This window comes from Nycticebus coucang, chromosome 23 (genome assembly GCF_027406575.1).
Source record: "Nycticebus coucang isolate mNycCou1 chromosome 23, mNycCou1.pri, whole genome shotgun sequence".
Classification (NCBI taxonomy): Eukaryota; Metazoa; Chordata; class Mammalia; order Primates; family Lorisidae; genus Nycticebus; species Nycticebus coucang.
Genome location: NC_069802.1, coordinates 31,464,260 through 31,488,629, shown reverse-complemented (window position 1 = coordinate 31,488,629; position 24,370 = coordinate 31,464,260). Strand labels below are relative to the sequence as shown.

At 35.6% G+C, this 24,370-nt stretch overlaps 1 protein-coding gene across 14 annotated transcripts in view; it reads right to left on the bottom strand.

Annotated features, from left to right (window-relative positions):
* LCORL (ligand dependent nuclear receptor corepressor like) overlaps positions 1–24,370 on the bottom strand; it is a 136,530-nt gene that overhangs the window by 44,383 nt on the left and 67,777 nt on the right. Inside the window, exon 5 of one of the 14 annotated variants that reach the window (XM_053577564.1) lies at positions 2,143–2,240. The exons of 12 other annotated variants lie outside the window; for them this stretch is intronic. In XM_053577564.1, coding sequence (XP_053433539.1) covers positions 2,143–2,240 — 98 coding nt within the window. Of the gene's footprint in view, positions 1–2,142; positions 2,241–16,745; positions 18,670–24,370 lie in introns of those variants that run through there. One more of the 14 variants, XM_053577552.1, reaches the window with a different exon arrangement.

Below are 24,370 nucleotides of genomic sequence, written 5' to 3'. Positions count from 1 at the left end.
ATCAATCTATAATTGGCAATGGTTTCTGAGAGTTAGCAAAAGAAACCTCATAGATTTAATTTCATGAATATTTTTAATTTTATAAATATGCCATCAAAACGTGGCATATTTAATCATTTATTACAATTAAATATCCTCTGTCCCAAACTAAATATAGATAACAAATTAGATGTAAAAAAGAACTTATTTTCAGAGTTTTAATATTCATTTGTACATATTTGACTAAATATTAAAACACTTAGTATGTGAACATAAATTGTATACATAAGTAACCATTACCAAGTGATTAGATTTTTAACTTTATATTAATAGAGCAAAAACATGCATTAATTATTTAAGGAAACATTTAACTAGTATAACTGTATTTGTCAAATTCCTCAATTCTGTCAACTGCGTATTTTATACGTATCCTGAATGTCATCATCAGGGATGTTCTTTTCCTTAACTTTTTACATACAAAAATTTCAAGCATAAGGAAAATATTAAAGAACAATGCAACGATACTGAGAGCTTCCATCAAGATTCAAGAGCTGTTATTATTTTGCCAAATTTGCTTTCTTTTTACTTATAGAACCAGTGAAATCACAGAATCATGACATTTCACACCTAAATACTTCAGCACACATCTCCTAAGATTCTCCTGTAAAAAAATGACAAACCATTATTGAAGGTCTTAACCAATCCTTAATCCCAAAACAAGCTGACCAACTACAAGTATAAGGAAGTTTAGCAGTAATAAAAAATTCCGTGTGAATTTTGCTCAACAGATAAAAACAACTGAATGATTTTATAGTAAGAAGTATGGGATAAGAACAGATCACTTATACACACGGGATGAAACAGTGACACAGAGTTTTGGTATTAGAGGCGGTAGTGGTGGCTCATTTACACACATTTCTGGCCTTCCTTCGATCGTTTTACTTACTTTGCCCCTTCAGAGTTAGTAATTGATAAACTGGGAAGGATGACTAGGGATACCTGAGTAGACTCCTTACTTCTTCTTCATAGAAATAAACCTACTTCTGCAGGTACTAGTTCTCTGCTCCTTAAATGTCTAAACTCTTACGTAGGCATATCAGTGTTATGTGAACAGGCCTGCCCTGATTCAGGGCTGTCAGAGACTGAAGGGGTAAGTTCCCCCAGTTTTGTGTTTCTGTATTAGTTAACACACTTATCTAAAAGATTTGAAAGAAAGTCCTCTAACCAGTTCTATCATTAATAAGTCCTTAACTCTAAAATACAAAGTTTAAAAATATATAATTTAAAAGTAAAGAAAGGTAACTAATCCACCCTCAACAACTACTATCACAATTGGAATGTGCCTTAGGCTGATATAAGTCTATTTGTGGTCCTGCAGAAATGCCAAAATATTTGATCATAATGTGCTATCTCTTCTAAAACAAAGAATTTTAAATTGTAAAAAACATCTGAGAGAAGGGACTACAGCCTATAAGAAAATTTAACATTTAGCCTTCACTTTAATTCTTTGGTTTAGAACCTGGCAGGGAAGAGGGGCACTGGAGTAAAAACTGAGTTATAGATTTGAATCTTAGCCATCTTTATAAACATAGGCTAGTGGCATATTCTCTCCATGTTCTAAGTTTCTCTATTTATTCAAGTAGAACCTGGAAAATCAAAATATGGCAAGCTCAAAGGATGTTGCAGAGATTATATAAGATTGTAGAAAAAATATTTAATAATTAACTCTGTACCTGGCATATTAACAGTTCAGTGTTAGCTGTTATCAGAGGTCACAGAGGAAATAAGAGAAACAAAAAGATGCACACTGTGCACTGTATTATTTAAATCACAAAATGGCAAATAAGTATGAGTGGTCATAAGCATTGATAGAAAATGTGTATTATGAAAAAACTATGCATGAATTTCAAAATTTTCTTGCACCAAAATAAACTCATACTAACTTGTTATAACACATTCAAACAGGTCCTAGCTTGGGGAACTAAGATGTTAGTTTGAAAAGAATTCCTATCAAAGCAATATGAATTCTGCCAAATTTGAAGTAAGAACAAATGTCAAATTTATGGTGAAGCTTGGATGGAAGAATGGTGAAATTACTGATGCTTTACAGAAAGTTTAAGGGGAAAATGGACCTAAAGAAATCAGCACTTTACAAATGAGTACCTCATTTAGGAAGGGAGGAGACAATTTTGAAGATGAAGCCCATAGCAGCAGACCATCCGTATCAGTTTGTGAGGAAAAAAATTCATCTTGTTCATGCCCTAATTGAGTAGGACCAACAATTAATAAGAAACACAATAGCCAACACCACAGACATCCGTGGTGATTAAGTTTACACAATTCTGATTGAAAAATTAAAGATGAACAAACTTTCCACTTGATGGGTTCCAAAACTGTTGAGCCCAGATCAGCTATAGACAATTTTAAACAAATCCAATCAAGATTCTGAAGCATTTTTCAAAGAATGGTTCTGAAAACAAAGCACAGTCAAAGAATAGCTACCAAGAGGGGGAGTGATCCAGTCAAAGCAGAATCAGACTAGTCAAAAGCAAGGGTCATAGCAACTTTTTTTTTGGCATGCTCAAGGCATTTTGCTTCTGGAGGACCAAAGAACAGTACCATCTGCTTATTTTTAAAGTGTTCTGAGAAAGTTAGCCAAAGCAGGACAGAAAACTACCTGGGAAAGCTTTATCAGAGTCCTCCTCCACCAGAACAATGCTCTTGCTAATTACTCTGCTCTGACAGAACAATTTTGTAAGACTCTCCAAGGGAAATCATTAGGCATCCACCTTAGTCCTGATTTGGCTTCCAATGACTTCTTTTTGTTTTCTAATCTTCAAAAAATCTTTAAAGGGCACCCCGTTTTCTTTAGTTAGTAATGTAGAAAAGACTGCACTGATATAGGTAAATTCGCAGGACACTCAGTTCTTTAGGGATGGACTAAATGGCTGGTATCACTGCTTACAAAATGTCTTGAACTTAAAGGAGCTACTGTTGAGAAATAAAGTTCATATTTTTTATTTTCACCTTTTAGTTCCATCTTCCCACAAACTTTCTGAAGTCTGTATCTCTCAGTCCTTTTGATATTAACAAGGAAGCCCAGGCAGAAGAACTAGGCCTAAATAGTTTGCTTTTAAGTTTTGCTTTCAGTCACCCTAGTTCTAGTGGCTCAAGGTCTGACCCTACTTCACATCTGATAACAAACTGTCCCAGAGGCCTTTCCTTTTATGTGGAAAGCAAGTTACCTTTTGGTAACGAGGAAAATACAAAGGGCATAATTTATCAGTCCAAGTGGTACATTCTTGGTCTAGAATAGATAGTATTAGCACATATAACCTAACTAAATTATCCAAATAGGAAATTTCCACATTGCTCATAAGAATTTCAAATACACATAGCATTTATTGATTTTTACCTTCAGAAATCTTTGAAGACTTCTATGAATATTCTTCTCCGCCTTTTAAAAAATCTAATCTGCTGGGGCAGCTCCTGTGGCTCAAAGGAGTAGGGCGCCAGCCCCATATACCAGAGGTGGTGGGTTCAAACCCGGCCCCGGCCGAAAACAGCAAAAAAAAAAAAAAAAATACAAAAACCTGCTTTTTTACTGTGTATTTAAAGGAGATACCAGCTTTACTTTTAGGTATTACAGTTAATCATCCGCAATTTACTGACTAACCTCACCACTTTATCAATTCAAAATGATAAAATTTGTAAGAAATGAACATACATAAAAAAGATATCATATAACCGGGGCCATACTTCAGGGGTTAGAGCTAAGTTTAAAACACAATAGGTAAGTCCTACTCTATCTATTCTACTCACCTACTCACTTTTTGTCCCCTTTACGCTGTATTACAGACAAGTCTTTGTGTAAGACCAAAGAACTTGGAGAGAAAGGGAAACAAAGACAATGCTCTTCAGCTGCTGATTAGTTAGTGAGACTCTGGATCACCTGCACAAGATGTCATAACAGCAAAAAAGCAGACACTTAAGATCTAGGTCAGGGATTATAAACTCAAATTTTTAAAAGGTGGGGGTAAGTAATAAATACTTGGCTAGAAGAAAGGATGTTGCCACCTGAAAATGGAGTTTACTGCCCCCAGGAAGATAGAAATGCTTATTTTTACTTTACCTCTTCTTTTTTTCAAAGTTAACTAACTGAAAAAGTTCAACAAGCTCTGTATGGCAGCCAGCTCCAAGACAGACAGTGATTCCTGCCTCCTGATATTATACTGTTGTGCATTCACCCCATGTTGTGTCACGAGTGATCTGTGTGACCAACAGCATGCTGTGGCAGTGTCTGTCACTTCAGAGATTAGGTTATAAAAGAACGAGGTTTCTGTCTGAGACACTGTTGAACAAGGGTGCTCTTGTTTGTCCCCTCCCTCCCCATTCCACTCCCCTTCACTCTTTTGTCCCTCCATCTTACTCTCTCATCATTTACTCTGGTAGAAGCCATAACTTTGAGAAGCCCTATGTGGACAGGCTTAAATGAAGAGATACTGAAACCTCCTACAAGCAGTCAAATGAGTGAGTCCTGAAGTTCAATCAAACATCAGGTAATTGCAATACCAGCTGACTGTGCCACTGTAGCCTCCTGAGTCAAAATCACCCAGATGAGCCACTCACAGATTCTTGATCCAGAGAAAACCTGAAATAATAAATGTTTGTTGTTTTAAACTGCTAAATTTTGGACGTAATTTGTTATAGATAATAGGTAAATAATACGGATTTTGGTATGTTAGTAGGATGCTGCTGTAATAAAAACCTAAAATGTAGGTGTGGCTTTTAGAACTGGACTTTGTCTGCAGTGGACTTTGGGGATAGTATTAAGTATTACTGAAAGCCTGAAGGGTAATTTGAGGAAGCTGTTAACAAAATACAGCTTTTGATAAAGCTGCAGGACTTGCCAGAAAATGGGTAAATTTTATTGGGTTTTCTCACTGACAGAAAGTTTTACAACAATGTTGCTGGCGTAACTTGGAAAATAGAAGATGTGTTTAATGAATTGGATGATCTGTCTAGGGAAAGTTCTAAGCAAAGTGTGGAAGATGTCATTACTTTCTTCTTGCTAACTACAGTAAAATGTGAAGAGACATAAACTAAAGAAAAGACTGTTGAAAAGATACCATGTCTTCACTGTTTTGAAAATTTTTAGACTATACAGAAAGAAAACAAAATGATGCTAACATTAAGAAATGGTTACTGGGAAAAAACCAAATCAGGACAATATACTTCAGAAAGCTGATTCATTTTCTTCAAATTTGATGCAGTTAATGGTATGGGTTCCTTGTGAGTTGCTATTGTTTTGGGCAGGAGGGCCAACAGTGCCTGGTTATTTCATTAAACAAAAGGACTCTGAGAACTACCCAAAAGCTTACAGCCATGAGAAAATGTCTATTTAAGAATTTTAGCTAAATCTCAGCATAGTGAGCTATGTGGTATTTTAAACTGCTCTATTCCCATTATTCTTCCGTAGTACATACAAAGACTGAGAATCTTAGGACTCTAGACACTTACGAAAACCTCTGTCTAACCATTAGTTGACCACCAAGCCCAACAGGCAGAGATGTCCAGTGGGTACATAATACAAATACCACCAACTTCACAGAATTAGTTCAGAAAAGTCACTAAACAACAACACAGCAACAGCAAACCTTGGGTAAAAGATAATTTGATTTCCACATTTGTCGTATTAATTAAAATATCCAGTTTCCCAACAAAACATTAAGGGACATGTAAAAAACTAAGTGTGGGCCAGACACAGGGGAAAAAACATTAATAGAAAATGTCTCTGAGGAAACCTATACATTGGAATTACTAGATAAAACCTTTAAATCTGCCACTTAAAATACATTCAAAAAACTAAAGGAAACTACAGAAGACACATTTAAAGGACCAAAAGAATGAGAAGACTATTTCACTAAATAGACAATATAAATGAAAGAAGCTATAAAAAAGAACCATATAGAAATTCTGGAATTGAAAAGTACACAAACTAAAGTGAAAAATTCACTAGCTGAAGACAACAGATTTGAGCTGCAGAAAAATCAGGGAGAGGATATTTGATCTGAGATTATTCAGTCTGAGAGAAAGAAAGGTGTATGAATAAGTAAGTAGGTAGGTGAACAAAGCCTAGGAGACCTGAAAAACATATTTGCAAATGATATTCCCAGAAGAAAAGAGAGGAACAAGCAGAAGGAATATCTGAAAAAATGACAATGTTCCAAATTTGGTGAAAACATTTATCTACATATCCAAGAAGCTCAACAAATGCCAAACAGAATAAAACTCAAAGACTCAGATTTAGATGTTTCCTAATCAAGTAGAAAACAAAGAAAAAGAATAAATCTTGAAAGTAGTAAGAAAAAACTCAAATCATCACATATATGGGATTCACAGTCAGTCAGTCAATTTCCCATCAAAAACCATGGATGCCAGAAGGCAGTGGAATGACATATTTAAGGTACTAAAAGAAAAAGAATGTTAACCAAGTATTCTGTATTCAGCAAACAAAGAAAGGCCAGGTGTGGTGGCTCATGCCTGAAATCCTACTCTGGGAGGCTAAAGTGGGTAGACTGCCTGAGCTCAGGAGTTTGACACCAACCTGAGCTAGACTAAGAGCCCCATCTCTAAAAATAGCTGGGCATTGTGGCAGGTGCCTGTAGACATAGCTACAAGAGGCGGAGGCAAGAGGATCACATGAGCCCAAGAGTTTGAGGTTGCTATGAGCTAAGATGCCACAGTACTCCACCAAGAGCAACAAAGACCCTATCTCAAAACAAACAAATAAATAAAAATAAAAAAATAAAAACAAAGAAGAAATTAAGATATCACCAGAAAACAAAATCAGAAAATCTGTCATTAGTGTATGTTCTCTAATGAAAGATCACTAGATAGTAGCTCAAATCCACGCAAGGAAATACAAAATACCAGTAAGGTAACTACACTGATAAAATACAGTATAAATTCTCTTTTGCTCGGATATTATGAACGTATTTGTTTCTAACTTTTCTGCCACCTAATTTAGAAGATCACTACATAAAGCAGTAATTATGAATCTGTCTTGGTGGACATACAATTTAAACATATGTGATATGGATGATCATAACAACCCAAAGGAGGGAGGAAGAAATGGAGACACAGGAAGAACGTTTTTGTATATTACCAAAATTCAGATTGCTATAACTAAAATGTTAATTGTAATCACTAAGAAGATAACTAAAAAAAAACCGTAAAAGAAACAATAAAGGAATTAAAATGTCACACTAGAAAATACCTATTTTACACAAAAGAAAAGTACAAAATAAACTGAAAACTAAACCAAAAGGAAAAAAAAAGGAAATAAATAAAAGGTTAGAGCAGAAATAGCTAAAAGAGAATGAAAAGATGGGCCGTGCCTGTGGTTCAGCAGGTAAGGAGTTGGCCCCATATACCGAGGGTGGCGGGTTCAAATTCGGCCCTGGCCAAACTGCAACAAAAAAGTAGCTGGGCATTGTGGTGGCCGCCTATAGTCTAGCTTCTCGGGAGGCTGAGGCAAGAAAATGACCTAAGCCCAAGAGCTGGAGGTTGCTGTGAGCTGTAACCTCATACCACTCTACTGAGGGCAATAAAGTGAGACTCTGTCCCTAAAAAAAAGAGAGAGAGAGAAAAAGATAAAGAAAGAAGAGAGATAGAGAAGATCAATAAAACCAAAAGTTAGTTCTTTGAAAACACTAAAAAAAATTTATAAACCTTTACTTAGGCTGCCATGAAAAACAACCAGAGAAGACTTAAAATGCCAAAATCAGAAATGAAGAAAATACAACATTGCTTAACACAAAAGACCATCAAGGAAGAAGTTAAGGGTGATTGGTGGGATCATACCTACGGTGCATCTTACAAGGGTACATGTGAAACTTAGTAAATGTAGACATAATTGTCTTACCACAGTAAGAAAATGTCAGGAAGGCTATGTTAACCAGTGTGATGAAAATATGTCAAATGGTATATAAAACCAGTGTATGGTGCTCCATGATCGCATTAATGTACACAGCTATGATTTAATAATAATAAAAAAAAGATACTTCAATGAATTACATACCCTAGATGAAATGGCCAAATTCCTATAAAGTCATAAACCACCAAACTGACTCAAGAGGTGATAGAAAATCTGAAAAGATTTACAAGTAAACAGACTGAATTAGTAACCAAAAAAAAAGTACTACAAAAAAATAGTGAGAAACAAGCAGAGGAGTATCTGAAAAAATGACAATGTTTCAAATTTGGTGAAAACATTTATCTACATATTCAGATATTTAAAGAAAAGTTACTCCTGGGCAGCACCTGTGGCTCAGTGAGTAGGGCACCGGCCCCATATACAGAGGGTGGTGGATTTGAACCCTGCCCCAGCCAAACTGCAAAAAAACAGCTGGGCATTGTGGCAGGTGTCTGTAGTCCCAGCTACTCGGGAGGCTGAGGCAAGAGAATTGCCTAAGTCCAAGAGCTGGAGATTGCTGTGAGCTATGACGACAGTACTCTACAGAGGGTGATAAAATGAAACTCTGTCTCTAAAAATAAAAAGAAAGAAAAAGAAAACTGTTCATTGTTACCATGTATCTCAGAGAGATTATGAGTTCTGGATATCACATTAAAGATAGTGTCACAAATTTTTTGGCTTCCTACTGCATATAAAAGTTATGCTTATATTATACTGTAGTTTATCAAGTGTGCAAAAGAATTATGTTTAAAAAAGTGGAAACATTTTAATTTAAAAATATTTATTTAAAATTTCTTGAAAAACATTTGGAGTAGGGCGCCAGCCCCATATACTGGAGGTGGCAGGTTCAAACCCAGCCCTGGCAAAAAACAAACAAAACAGTATGATAATTGAGTTGTAATCTTTTTGCTGGGTTTTGCCTCACTGTTGATGGCTGCTTACTGATGAGAGTAGTGGTTGCTGAAGGTTGGGGTGGCTGTGGTTAATTTCTTAAAATAAGACAACAATAAAATTGCCACATCAATTGGCTCTTCCTTTCATGAAAGATTCCTCTGTAGCATGTAATTTTATTTGACAGTATTTTACTCAAAACAGAAACTTTCAAAATTAGAGTCATTCCTCTCAAACTCTGCAGCTACTTTATCAACTCTGTTTATGTAATATTCTAACTCCTTTGTTATTTCAACGATGCTTAAAGTATCTTCTCCAGAAATAGATCCCATATCAAGAAATCATTTTCTTTGCTCATCCAGAAAACGCAACTCCTCATCTGCTGAAGTGTGATCATGAGAGTGAAGCAATTCAGTCACATCTTCAGTCTCTACTTTCTCACTCTAGTTCTCATTATTTCCATCATATCTGTAGTCACTGTCCCCACAAGTCTTAAACCTCTCAAAGAGAGCCACCAGGGCTAGAATCAACTTCTTACAAACTCCTATTGTTATCTTGAATTCCTCCCACAAATTGTGAATGTTCTTAATGTCATCTTGATTGATGAATCCTTTCCAGAATGTTTTTAATGTACTTTACCCAGATCCATCAGATCCATTGTCTCTATGGCAGCTATAGCTTTACAAACAATTATTTCTTCTGTAACATTTGAAAGTTGAAATTACTCCTTGATCCCTGAGCTGCAGAACAGATGTTATGCTAGCAGGCACAAAAATAATCTCCTAATCTCTCCTTTGGATGAGCAGGTGCAGTGTCAGTGACCAGTAATATTTTGAAAGGAATCTTTTTTGCTGAGTAGTAGGTCTCAACAATACACTTAAAGTATTCAGTAAACAATGCTATAAACAGAGGTGCTATTACCCAGGCTTTGTCTTTCTATTTCTCAAATACAGGTAGAGTAGATTTAGCAAAATTCTTGCCCTAGAATTTTTGGAACAATAAATGACCATTGGTTTCAACTTTAAAGTCACCAGCTGCATTAACTCCAATGAACCGTCTACTGAACATTTGAGGCTTTGTAGCCAGGCAAAGATTTCTTCTCCTTAGCTATGAAAGTCCCAGATGCCATCTTCTCCTAATACTAAAATGCTGCTTTGTACACATTGCATACCTGTTGTTTAGGGCAACTACTTTCATCAATGATCCTACCTAGATCTTCTGGATAATTTGCTGCAGCTTCTCCATTAGCACCTACCTGCTGCTTCACCATTTTTGTGCTATGGAAATGACCTTTTCCCTTAACTCTCATGAAACAATCTCTGCTACCTTCAAACTTTTCTCCTGAAGCTTCCACACATCTCTCAGCCTTCACAGAATTGAAGAGACAGAGGGAGTTGCTTTGGATTAGATTTTGGCCAAAGGGAATGTTATAGCTGGTTTGATCTTCTATCCAGACCACTCAAACTTTCTCTACATCAGCAAGAATAATATTTAGCTTTCTTATCATTTGTGTGTTCACCAAAGTAACATTTTTAATTTCCTTCAAGAACTCTTCCTTTACATTTATAGGAATGTAAATGAAGTATAGTATAGCTGGGACTACAGGTTCAATAAGCCTAGTTTTTGTCCTATCTCAACTTTTGACATGCCTTCCTCATTAAGCTAATCATTTCTACCTTTTAATTTACAATGAGAAATGTGTGACTCTTCCTTTCACTTGAATACTGAGAAGACATGTAAGGCTATTACTGGCCTAATTTCAATATTGTTGTGTCTCAGGGAAAAGGAAAGCCCAAGCAGAGGGATAAGAATACACCATTTATTACGGTCATCTTCTTATACAGGCATGGTTCATGATACCCCCAAAGAATTACAATAGTAACATCAAAGATGACTAATCACACATTACCATATATAACAATAATAAAGAAAAATTTGAAATATTGTGAGAATTACTAAAGAGTGACACAGAGTGAACACATAACTGTTAGAAAAATGGTCCCAAGAGACTTGCTTGATGGAAGCTTGCCACAAACCCTCAGTCTGTAAAGAACTCCATTATCTATAAAGCTCAATAAAGCATAATAAAATGAAGTTTGCCTGTATAGGCATAAAACTCCTCAACAAATTGCTATCAAACAGAACCTAGCAACACCTAAAAACAACTGTACACCACACCCAAAAGGGATTTAGGCTAAGAATGCCAAGGTTAGTTCGACACATAAAAATTGATAAATGTCATACAACAAACTTTTTCTTTTTGAGACTCTCGCTTTATCGCTCTCAGTAGAGTGCCGTGGTGTCACAGCCTACAGCAACCTCCAATTCCTGGGCTTAGGTGACTCTCTTGCCTCAGCCTCCTGAGTAGCTGGGACTACAGGTGTCTACCACAAGGCCCGGCTATTTTTTTGTTGCAGTTTGGTCGTGGCTGAACCCGCCACCCTTGGTATATGGGGCCAACGCCCTACCCAGTGAGCCACAGGTGCTGCCCACAACAAACATATTAACAGAATACTGAACAAAAGCCATATAATCTCCAAAAATGTAGAAAAATCCCTGAAAAAATACAATAATATCCTTTCACTATAAAAACACCAAAGAAACTAGAAAGACAAGGAAACATCCTCATCCTAATAAAAGGCATCAATAGAAAATCCACAGATTAACATCATAGTTAAGGGTAAAAGACTAAAAGATTTCCTCCTAAAATCAGAAATAAGACAAAGAAAGATTCTCTTATAATTTCTATTCAATACTGTACTGACGTGGTCTAGGTAGGGCAATTAGGCAAGAAAAATAAATAAAAGATAGCTGTATCAAAAAGGAAGAAGGAAACCTCTCCGTTTCTCTAGAGATAACATAATTTTATATATGTATATTTGTATATAATCTTATATGTATACATTTCTAAGAAATCTGTACACACAAGAAAATATTAAGAGCTAATAATCAAGTTCACAAGGTTATAGGATACCAAATCAATATCAAAAATAAATTTTATTTCACACCAAAAATTCCAAAATGAAGTTAAGAAAACAATCACATTTACAACAGCACCATGAAAATATCTACGGAAATAAATTTTAGAAAGTGGAAGAGTTGTAAATAAAAAACTGCAAACGTAATGAATACTTAAAAATTATATCCGTATTTATAAATTGAAAAACTTAATTAACACAGTAAAACCCCCTAAATTTGATCAAAAGAATCAACATAATCCCCATCTAATCCCAGTTACAAGTTTTGTAGAAGTTGGCAAGCTGATCCTAAACTTCATGTGAAAATGCATGTGATCTAGAACAGCCAAAAAAAAAACCAATAAGGATTAACAAAATTGGAAGATCATCACTTCCTAATTTTAAAATTTACCACATAGTACAATAGTCAAAACTAGTTTTCACTAGATTAAGAAAACATGCAGATCAATGGAAAGAACTGAATCCAAAAATAAACCCATAGGTAGACAGTTAATTTATTTTTGATCAATACCTAAACAATTCAATGGAGACCAGCAGAGTCAGTCTTTTCAACAAATGGTGCTGGAACAATTGGTTGTTTATATGCAAATTAATGAGAACTAGTGGTTGTTAATATGCAAATAAATCAATCAATAAAACATATGGCCCCACAAAAATGTCTACTTAAATATTCACATCCCAAATGTCCATCAACTGGTGAATGTATAAATAAAATGTGGCATATCCATACAGCAGAGTATTTATTCAGCCATAAAACAAATGAACTCATGTATACCACAACATGGATGAACTTCATAAACATTATGGTACATGAAGGATGCCCATTGAAGGATACCTTTTATATAAAATGAACTGTCCAGAATAAGTAAATCTATAGAGGAAAAAAAAGTAGTTCAGTGGTTGCCAGAGTCTGAGGAAGGGTAGGAGAAACATGAGGAATGACTGCTAATCTGCTAATGGTTATGAGATTTCTTTTTTAGGGTGATTAAATAATCTGGAATCAGATAGTACTGATAGTTATAAAACTTCGTGACTATATTAAAAACCAATTAATTGCATGCTATAAAAGAGTAAATTTTATAGTATATGAATTATATTTCAATTTTTAAGAAAAGGAAGGCTAATTCAAAGGGTAGAAACTAGAGCCCAGAAGGCAGAGCCAAGAACTGTAGAGAATGATTCCCAGGCATAAAATCTAATCGAAGAATTTCCAACACTGTACTGACCCAGTTGGATTTCAGAATGGTCATGAACAGTGATCCTGCTGCACGTCCCATTTCCTGTTTTTGAGTGTTGTAGTGGTCGTCCTATGCCTGTCTCAAAAGGTTATGTGTGGGGAGATAATTTGTCTTTTTAGTTTCATAGGTCTGTAGATCAAGAAGAACTGTATTTGAAGTGCTATAGCTAAGGGACTATCCCCAAGTAACTTTATTTGCACCTGGAACTGAATTAGATGACACGAGTGTGGCCTTTGAGGTGATAAGACTTTTGGAGGTAATAGGAAAAGACGAAATGTATTTTACATCTGAGAAACATATACACCAATTGATACCCACCTCCTTGTATTCATGCCCTTGTTTTGTACCCCTCTACACTAACAGACAGCATTTGATGTCATTATTGGTCTAGTAAGAAGTATAAAGGCCCTTCAACCTAAGACACCTGGTCTGCATTGAAGTCTTGATGCTAAGTGGTATCATTGCTATGGTGTCTAGAATATTACAGTAGTTAAGCTAATAAATTATATATATGTGTCTGTACACATATTATTTGAAATCATGAGTTCTTATTAATAACTCCAATACCAATCTAACACCACAGGCTCTTCCTTTCCCTCCCCCTTTCCATATTTTTATTCCTTCACCTACACCACTCTATCAGAATTACTAGACCAAAAGCACTACAGACACCAAATCTACTAAAAAATAGTTCAAAGTGTTTATCATTAGAATAAACTCACTGAAAGTACTAAGTTAATTATTTGAGTTAACTTTTCCTGCATACTATACATATTATCAATATAGTATATGGTTAGGTTCATTTGTTTTTTTGTTTGTATGCCATCACAGAGTGCTCTCCCTTATCCTTATTATTTTACTTTTGAAAATGAACAGAATTAACTCATCTCAATAGGCAAAACTCAAGATGGCTCACTTGTTTTCCTGTATCTTATACAATGTTTTCACTCCCTAAATTAATCAATTGTATTAGATTCTAGGTTATCTTTTGGTAAGAACAAACAGACTTATATGTTCTTATTTCTTCTTTCTGAAAAGTTAACATACTATATATATATATATATCCTTTTGACTTTGGCCTTTTTTCATTTAATACATATTCAAGCATTGATTCTTATCATTTTACAGAGATGTTCTTTATTCTCTTTTGTAGCTCCATGGTAATCCATTGTATATTTCTACCACAGTCTAATCAACCTGTCTCCACGGATGGGTAGGTATACAGTTAATTTCTGATATTTTGATATTATAAATAATGTGGCAATGAGTCGTTTTGTGACTTTTATGTTGTTAACCAAGTACCTTCAGATAAATTCTAAAAACTGGGTAAAAGTATAATACACACACAGTTTTGCTTTGAGCCGGAAACTCACTATGTCACCCTAGGTAGAGTGCTGTACACAGCTAACAGCAACCTCAAACTTTTGGGCTTAAGCCATTCTCTTGCCTCAGGCTCCCAAGTAGCTGGGACTAGAGGCGACTGCCACAATGCCCAGTTATTTTTTTTTCTTTTTTGGTTGTAGTCGTCATTGTTGCTTGGCAGGCCCGGGCTGTATTCGAACTCACCAGCTCCAGTGTATGTGGCTGGCACCCTAGCCAATGAGCTATAGGAGGCGAGCCAATACATAACACAGTTTTAATGCATACTGTTTGCTGTGGTCTGAGTATGTCCCACAAAACACATGTGATCCTCAATGCAACAGTTTAAAAGGTGTGGCCTTTGGGAAGTATTCAGATCATTAGCGATCTGCCCTCACAACTGAATTAATACCTTTATAAAAAGGCCTGATAGAGGTAGATGGTCCTTCTCTTGCCCGTCACCTTCCGCCATTAAGGACATAACATTACTAATTTCCGTAGGATGCAGTGTCCAAGGCTCAATCTCAGAAGCACAGACCCAGCCCTAACTAGGCACTGAATCTGCCAGCATCCTGTCTCTGGACTTCCCAGCCTCTAGCACTGCAAGAAATAAATTTCTGTTCTTTAATGAAAGTAACTGTTTCCTCTTAGGCTTCCTAAAAGAGTATCATCGAGTTTTTTAATTTTTGGCAATCTAAAGAAAGAAAGGTGGTACCGTAGCATAGTTTTAATTAGCAATTCTTTCATAAATTAAGGGCCAATACCTTGTTTTCTATGTGTAACAATACTCTGCTTGTACCTTTTGTCCATTTTCCTAATGGATGTTTGTCTTTTCCCTTAATTTTAAAAATTTCCTTAACTAATATGAAGATTAAAATTACTCTTTACTTGTAATATAAATTTCAAGTATTTTCTCCCAGTTTTCACAAGTCTTCCAATTTTGATTATTGGGCTTTTTTGCTAGACAAATAATTTTTTCTTTTTTAATGCATACTAATCTTTAAAATTTATTTTATTTTATTGCATCTGGACTTTTAAATCATAGAAAGTCTTTGTCCTACACCCAAGTTATAAAAGAATTCATCAACATTTTCTTTATACTACTTATATGGTTACATTATTTTATATTTAAATTTTTTATCTAATTGAAATTTATTCTGGTATACACATAAGGGTTAGATCTAATTTTACTTATCTCCAATTAATTTTCCAGTTATCTTAACACAATATATTAAAAAATCCATTATTTCCCCAGTGATCTGAAATGCCACCCACTTCATATACAGATTTTCCCATGTAGGCAGGATTATTTCTTGATAAGTTTGCCTGTCAATTCAGGTGCCATAGCCAGTTTTAAGGATAGAGGTTTAATGTCTTGATTAGCTCTACCAGCTTTTTAAAAGAAAACTATTCTCATATAGTTGTTTTTCCACATGCAAGCTCCCAAAGGGAGGGGACATTGGTATTTCTAAAGTGATCATACTAAATTTCTATATTAATTTGGGGAGAACTGAGATTTCTTGTATGTTGACTTCAAACTGTCTTTTACTGCCATTGTAAATGGCAGTGTATCTAATTACTATATGCAAATACTCTTGAATGTTCATTTCATATCCTGATATCACACTGAATTCCTTCACTATAAGTTAGTTTTATTGGTTTTGTCAATTGCAAATAGAACTAGTTCTATTTCTTCTTTTCCAACTTTATGAATCTAAAACAGTCACCTCTTGTCTAACTGCATAAGCCCAAACCACAGAACAATGTTAAATAGTGGAGACAGAGTACAATAATGTCTTGTTCCGATTATAGTGAGAATGCTGCCAGTGTTTTCTCATTAAATGCTATGTTGGATTTAAACCTAAGGTATATGTTTTATCATGTTAAACAGACACACACCTATTCCTGTTCTATCAAGTATATTTATCAGGAGCATATTTTGAATTGTGTCAAAGGTCTTCTCAGCATCAGTGGACATACACTTCGTGTTTTATTCCTCCTTAGGTGAACAGATGAATTGCATTAAAGGATTTCCTACAAGTGAACCATGTTTGCATTACTAGAATAAATCTCATGTGACTGTGATATATCATTTTCTTATTTAAGTGTAGAATGTTATCTTTGTATTGATATACATGTGACTATTTTTGTTGCTACTTCGTAACTGTAATTTTGCTACTGTTATGAATCGTAATGTAAATATCTGATATGCAGGATGTATTTTCATTGTTACAAATTGAACATAATTAAAGCATAGTGATTAATCACAAAAACAATATGTAATTATATATTGTGAAATGTTTATTTCTAATGACAAATAAATGAAATTTTGTCTTGAAGCATGGTATAGCATGGGTAACAGTCTTAATATAACAACAGTAAATTACATTGCTACATTTTGCGACAGTATGCATAAAAAACCAACATCAGTGCGAAGGTTGAGATTGCTTCTTTCTCACCAGATCAGAAATTCTCGGGGCAGTCTTTGCAAGAGCACAACGAAGATCATCTTCCACATCCTGTTTACTTCTGTATTTAGACTTGATAACCAACAAGCTGGAAAACCCTGTTTCACAAAGATATATTGTTGGAAATGGAAGAAGAAGGCGCAACACAGTCTCAGACAGAATAGGATATAACTGCAAACACTTGATCCAGAATTTTGTAACTGTCATTGTAGAGAAATCAGTTCTCGCTGCATCGCTGTTAATAAGTTCAATGAACTCCTCTCGTGCTGTCTCAGGAACATCTTCAACTTTGACTGTGAATGGGCTTCTGGCAAGTCCAACTGGGGTGTCAGGTAGATTTGGAAAGTACAATGAAATTTCATCTGCAAGCAGGTGCAAGTGTTCTTTCACAGAAATTATCATCATAATCCTTTTGTCTGGTTCAATGTCATGTTCCTCAAAGAAAGCAGATAAGGTGGGTAACATGTAAATTTTATTTTCATCCAATTTTTTTTGCCAAAGCTGAAGTTTCATTTGGAATGATCGGATCTTTTCAGACAAATCAAAGCATGTTGCATTTGGTCCTTGCAGTGATAAATTTAACTCATTCAAGGTGGCAAAGATGTCAACCAAGTAAGCTATTTTCTGCAGTTCGCTTTTATCGCTGAAAAGTGCTTCAAACTGCGGTCTTGCTTTCTGATTAAAAAACGTTTTGAGTTCATCACGAAGCTCAAAAATACGTTTTAAAACTTTTCCTCTCGACAGCCATCTCACTTCAGTGTGAAATAGCAGAGCATTGTTCGGCGCATCCAACTCATTGCACAGTTGCGAACACAGTCGACTATTTAAAGTGCTCACCTTTACAAAATTGACAGAACTTATGATGCTTTTCATTACTTCTTGTAACTCTTGTGGCAGCGTCTTTGTTGCTAATATTTGCCAGTGAATCATACAGTGAGTTCTGATGACTTTTGGTGACTCATTCAGTACCAAACATTGAAATCTAGATTGACATCCTAGCGCAGCTGAAGCACCGTCTGTGCAAACACCACAAACCTTTTCCCAAGAGATCTTATGCTCTTTCAGAAATGAACCAACTGTGTCAAATATATCACATGCAGTAGTTGTCGTTTCAAGAGGTTTGCAAAAAAGAAACTCATCTTTAAAGTCGCCATTATTAATATATCTCACGTAAACCAGTAACTGTGAACAGTTTGCAACGTCTGTAGATTCATCAAGCTGGATACTAAATAATGGAAGTGGAGCAGATTTAATTTCCTGGATTACCTGATCAAGAATATCAGCAGACAGGTCATCTATTCTTCTGCGGACAGTGTCGTCAGATAAGGACATTGCACTCAATTTTGTAACAAATTCATCTCCGATCATAACTCGAACAATGTCTTTGGCCACTGGCAACAGTAAATCCTCAGCAATGGTGTGAGGTTTCATAGCTCTGGCGATTCTGAGTGCCACCAAATATGAAGCTTCAATGGCTGCTATGTTTTGTTTGTGGTACTTGCCACCAGTGTCAAGTCTGGCTTTCTTGAGTCCATCAGCTTTGCTTCTAAAATAGTTGGTATCCTTGTCAGCAAAGCTCGGATGCTTGCTATCAAAATGGCGTTTTAGTTTGTTCGGCTTCATAGATTCAGCTGATAGAACTTCACAACAAATAACACATTGTGGTTTCTCAATTCCTGCTGTAATTATTGAGGTAAAACCATACTGTAAAAAATCCTCACTATATTTTCTTTTCTTAACGTTCTTCTCTACACGATCCATTGTCGTGGGATGGTTTGCTAATGAAAATAATATATAACAATAGCTTTAATAATACAAAAGATGATATTTGGCATAGTTCAGTCAATACAGTTCATTAAAGTTTCCTGTGATTTACCATTCTGTTTTTTTCTTACATACCTGTTACTATCACAAGAGGGCAGTATTCACATTAACCATAGCTGAACATAAAGACCCATCAGCATCCAGATTAAGTTCCCATGGTACAGATTTTTTTTTTTTTTTGCATTATTTGATGATTTTACAATACATGATTTTACATTTACCCAGTAATTATAATTTATGAAGTGTCGTTTTGCCTCCAGTACTGCTGCTTTCAACACAGTAGCTGCTTTTAACAGAGTAGCTGTTTTCAACACAGCAGCTGCTTTCTACACAGCAGTTGCTCTCTACACGTGTGACTGGTCCACATAAGTACATTATGGCGCCAACCCTGTCACATACAACTGTATTTGAATGGAGGGCATGTGATGGGGTTGGTGTGATGTTGTCATCATGCCAGGTACTTGTATGTGGGCGTATTTGCATGTGGGCGGACCCACCTGGAGACAAGACAGAGGCACAGCATCTGGGTTCCTAAGACCATCGGAAGGATTGGTTCTTTGGTTTCACAAGGGTTGTTCCACCCCCACAGGGGTCGTGACCCACAGGTTGAGAACTGCTGCCTTAAGGAGTCCTCTGGCCTCGGCTTCCCAAAGTGCTGGGATTACAGGCGTGTGCCACCCACCATGTCCAGCCAGCCAAGATATTTATCTAGATTAATGCCATACTCAAAAACGATTTTGAAACTTTTATTTTTCTATGTTCTAGAAAAACTAATAAAGCATTGAGAGTATCAAAGTTTTGGTAAAACACTTTGAAACGTTCTGGGTTTGGAGCTTTAAACTTTCTTGGTATCTTTTTCTATTTCTCCTGAAAATGGTCTATTTAAGCTTTTTTTTCTCTTCTGGAATAATTGTAATAAATTGGATTTTCCAAGGAAGTATAGAAAAGATAATGTTTTCAACAGTAAGAGAACAACTAAACATCTACATGCAAAGAAAAGAACCTCGACACAGATCTTATACCTTTCACAAAAATTAATTCAAAATAGATCATATCCCCAAATGTAAAATACAAACCTTATCCCCTAGAAGTTAATTAAAGGAGAAAATCTAGGAGACCTTGGGTTTGGCAATGACTTTTTAGATAAAACAATTATTAAAACAGCTATTTATATAAAACAGCTATTTCCCTAAATGAGTTGAAAACTTGTGTCCACATATATACTTATATTTATAGCAACTTTATTCATAAGTGCTAAAAATTGGAAGAAACCAAGATGCTCTTCAATAGGTGAATGAACAAACTGTGGTACATCCAAAGCATGGACTACTATTCATCAATAAGGAAATGAGCTATCAAGTCATGAAAAGATACAAAAGAACCTTAAATGCGGACGGCGCCTGTGGCTCAGTGAGTAGGGCGCTGGTCCCATATGCCGGAGGTGGCGGGTTCAAACCCAGCCCCGGCCAAAAACCACAAAAAAAAAGAACCTTAAATGCATATTACCACGTGGCAAAAGGGAATCTGAAAAGGCTACATATTGCATGATTCCAACAATATAACATATCAGAAGAGCCAAAACTATGGAGACAGTAAAAAGATCAATCTTTGCCAAAGGTTTGTGGTGATAGTGGAGGGTGTGAAACTATTGGGTATTATATTGTAATGGTCACATGGCTGAGCACTTGGGAAAAACCACAGACTCATAAAACATAGATAGAGTGACCCAATGTAAACTATAACTTCAGCTAATAATTTATAATTGATGAACAAATATTGATAACAAATGCAACACACTAATGAAAACATCAATGGGGGAACTAAGGAGTGGGGGAGAAGGAGTGTATGGGAACTCTTTGTACTTTCTGTTCAATGTGTCTGTAAATCAAAACCTGCTTTAAAAATAAAACTTGTTAATTGAAAAAAAAAACCAAAAAATCAAATTAAGTGAAAATTCATGATATGATTTCACATATTTTTCCTTTAAAAAAAACCATGCAGTAGAGGGCACCAGAGATCCTATAAAGAATCACAAGATGCACGGTACTATTCATAATGTTTAGTTTTGATATTTATATGATTTTGAAATCCTATTTATTCATTAATGAATAACATAACTGATACTCTGAGAAAGGTTTGTCAAAGACAAATTTAGTTGCTAAGTTTTATTAGTCCATAGTAGGTAAATAAACATGGAAATATAGGAATACCGACCTGAAGAATTATAGAGCAAAAGTTATTCTACATTGTGGGTAAGCTAAAAAGGTGCTATACAAAGCTATTTTAAAGCCAAGTTCCAACTTACATTTTGACAACAATGTAGCCCATTCATTTGACACTTCCTGAATACTAGTAATTACCTCACTAGTAAATTGTTTTTTTTTTTTTCTACAGATTAAATACACTATCAAGGTATTTTAAAATTTATTTTCTCTCCAGGCAGGAAGAGAATAGAGTATTATGTCTTTATAAAAAACAGAGGGTGAAAATACATTAACTACCCACCTGTCAACTAATCACCCACCTACCAGCATTCTAACAGATGACTCAATATGAAGTTTTATTAGAAATAATAAATGATGTAATTAGGACTTGTAAAACAATCTTTTCCCTCATCTTCTTAATTTATATCACTAAAAAGTAGTTTTACACAGGTCCCCATTTATTATGTACTTTCCCCATTAATGAAGTCTCAATATTATAAACTGCCACATGGGTAGTGACAGAAGAAAGAAGGTAGTCAAAGTAGTATCTAGACCGAAGAGTAAAATGTATTCGTTCTTCCCGATTTAGAGTTCAGTTTTTTAAAAAACAAATTATCAACAATGGCAGCACTGAAATAATATAAATCAAGTCATATTAATGGTAAATGACCACTACAGACTTTTGTACCTTGGTAAAGAACTACTACTTTTTATTTCCATGAAAAAAAAAAAAAAAAAAACTACTCAGAGTTCCAAATGAATTAGTTAATAAATTTTTAGAATATAATTTAACTGCAGTTGAGGAAAAATAAATACATGGAACGAAATTAAGCTTAGATACACAGTAACTGAAAACCTATTTTTGAAGTGAGTCCCCTGATTTTGTATGACTAAGTAATACAGAAACGTGGCCGCTGAAAGATCTCTGACTTGTCCAGAAATAAATGTATTAATCTTAATTCATTTAACAATCTTAATACCTGTGAGAGACCATACACTTACACCTTAAGATATACACCTTGGAAAACATATAAGCATAATAATTTTCAATCTTTTATATATAATATAATCTCCTATTTTTAATTCAAAGGCATGCCAATAAGAGATGAATAGCTTGGTCTGGAAAATTTTATTTAGAAACAATAATATTGATTTGATCCAGATATAAAGAATTTTTTTTGGTTGATTTGCAGTCTTACTGCAAGTAAATTTATGATTTTTAAGACATTCTGAAATGTTAAAAAATACCTTCTGGACTCTCATCCACCTTTCAGGACCACTAGAATTTTGGATCTACTGAATTTTAGACAACATCTAATCCACTCTTCCAATTTTACAGAGAAGGAAACAAAGATCAAGTCAGAGATAGTGGCAGAGCTTAGAACACTGGTTTCCTATTTCCCAGGGAAGTTGTCTTTTCTACCAAAACATGGGGCTTCACTCACAAAAACACTAGCACAAGTTCTCTCTCCTTCTTCAAATCTATTTGGTTATTGAGCAAATACAGATTTGAAGAAAAAGTTCAGGTAGCAAGGGATATTGTAGAAGCTGATTCTACTTCCTGAGCTTCCCACAACAACAAAAAAATTTATTTGAAAACATATCTGAATTTATTAAACTACTGAGTTCAGATGATGAGAATTCAAATAGAGAGGGATACCTACATTTTGTAAGAAGGTAGGTGAGAAAAAATTTAACGCATCATTTTCCTTTTCGTGCTTATGTTTATAAATTGATCTCTCTTTTTCGGCCTTCCTGTTTTCCTTAGTAGGGTTGGCATAATAACTTACTTAGAAAAGGTCACTTCAGTTTCCCCCAATTACAAATATCTCTCCATATACAATAAAACAGTAAGCTGACCCCATGGGACTGCGCTTTCCTAAGTGGTCAACTTGGGAAGATAGTCAACATACAAACAAGGGCTACTATACTCATGTGTACATGGACTTCACTTTCTTGTACAGCTTTTATTAGAGAATATCACACAAATGATAATCAAAACAGTAAAATCACTCATACTGTATCATGCATACTCAATACATTTACTATTTTCTCATGGTTTAATCTTTCTGAAGAAAAGTAAATTTTGGTCAGTTTCTTATTCTTATCACCAATGTAAGTGGAGAAACCACTTGCAATACTGGCTACACCACTCAGCGTACCTGGGCAATTTTCCCACAGCAAATGACTTCAACTGCATTATCAAATATCTGACATGCTCTTCTTTGAGAGTCTCTGCATTTTTGAGTCATCCTCATTTGCTTCTTCCACTTTGTCAGTTGCTTCATGCACTTTTACGCTGCTCTGTAAATCAGCAGTGCTTAGAAAAACGCTTCTGGGTCAGGATCATTACAGACTTCTACTTCATCTATTGCAACACCTTCAAAATCTATTCCTTTGCATTCTGCCATGGGAAACGGACTGTCTGATGGGGCCAAAATATCATGTTCTTTGGGGGGGTGACAAAACCAACTTTCTCGAGACATTTCTTATCATTTCTGGCTGAATTTTATTCCAACCAGAACTGAGCCAGAGGAGAGCATCCAGAGTGTTAACTGATACAGCAGATGAAGTTGCTTCCACAGGTGGACCACAGCTTTGTGTTTAGTAATGCCCTACTGCAGGAGCTGGGCTTGGTAGTACATTTTAACTGTTTTGATGCCTTGGTCAAAGGCTTGGATTTCTGTGGTTGTGTTTGGAAGAAGAAATTTCAAGTGTCATGATTGTGAGATGATTCACTTGCGAGTGGCCAGGGCACTTGTCTAAATGTCAGTGGAACAGACTGTTTCCTCTTTATTTCTCAGCCAATACCCCCTACCCCCTCCTCACACAGGGCACCAGTTACTACACATCTGTCCGATCACCAAGTGACAGCGATGTCTTTGGGCTTCAGGTTCTTAAGTGTAAGAGGTTTTGGGGATTTGCCAATCACCAAGGGCTTAGTTTCTTTACAGTTGAGCTAACACAATGCACAGCTGTGAAACGTTCTTTGGAAGTTTTCCACTCTTATATTTGTCACTTTTTAAAACAAGGCTCCTGTCAGGCATAGCCTTGAAAGAATCTGCACTGGTCAGCGTTAAAGTTGTTGTCATCTTTAAAGCCTCTGGAAAAGTCTGGGAACTTTCTGATGAACTCCTCCATAACTTCTACTGGAATGTCATTGGATTCAATACACAGGACTTTCTGGAAGATGTCATGCTGCAGCTTAAATTTCTCAAACCAACCACTTGATGCTTAGAAATCTGCCACCCTAAATTCCTGTGCAAATTTTTTAGCAACTTCTTGGACTGTCAGCCCAAAGATTTGGGCATTAACTACCGTCATCTGTTTGAACCAGCTTTATGTGGCTTCATTGACTTCATTGACAGAAGTCTTCCTCTTTTTCTGCTGCAGGTCTCTGCTTTCCATCTTTTTTGAAGGACTCATGTTTATATCTTTGAATATTGCTAAC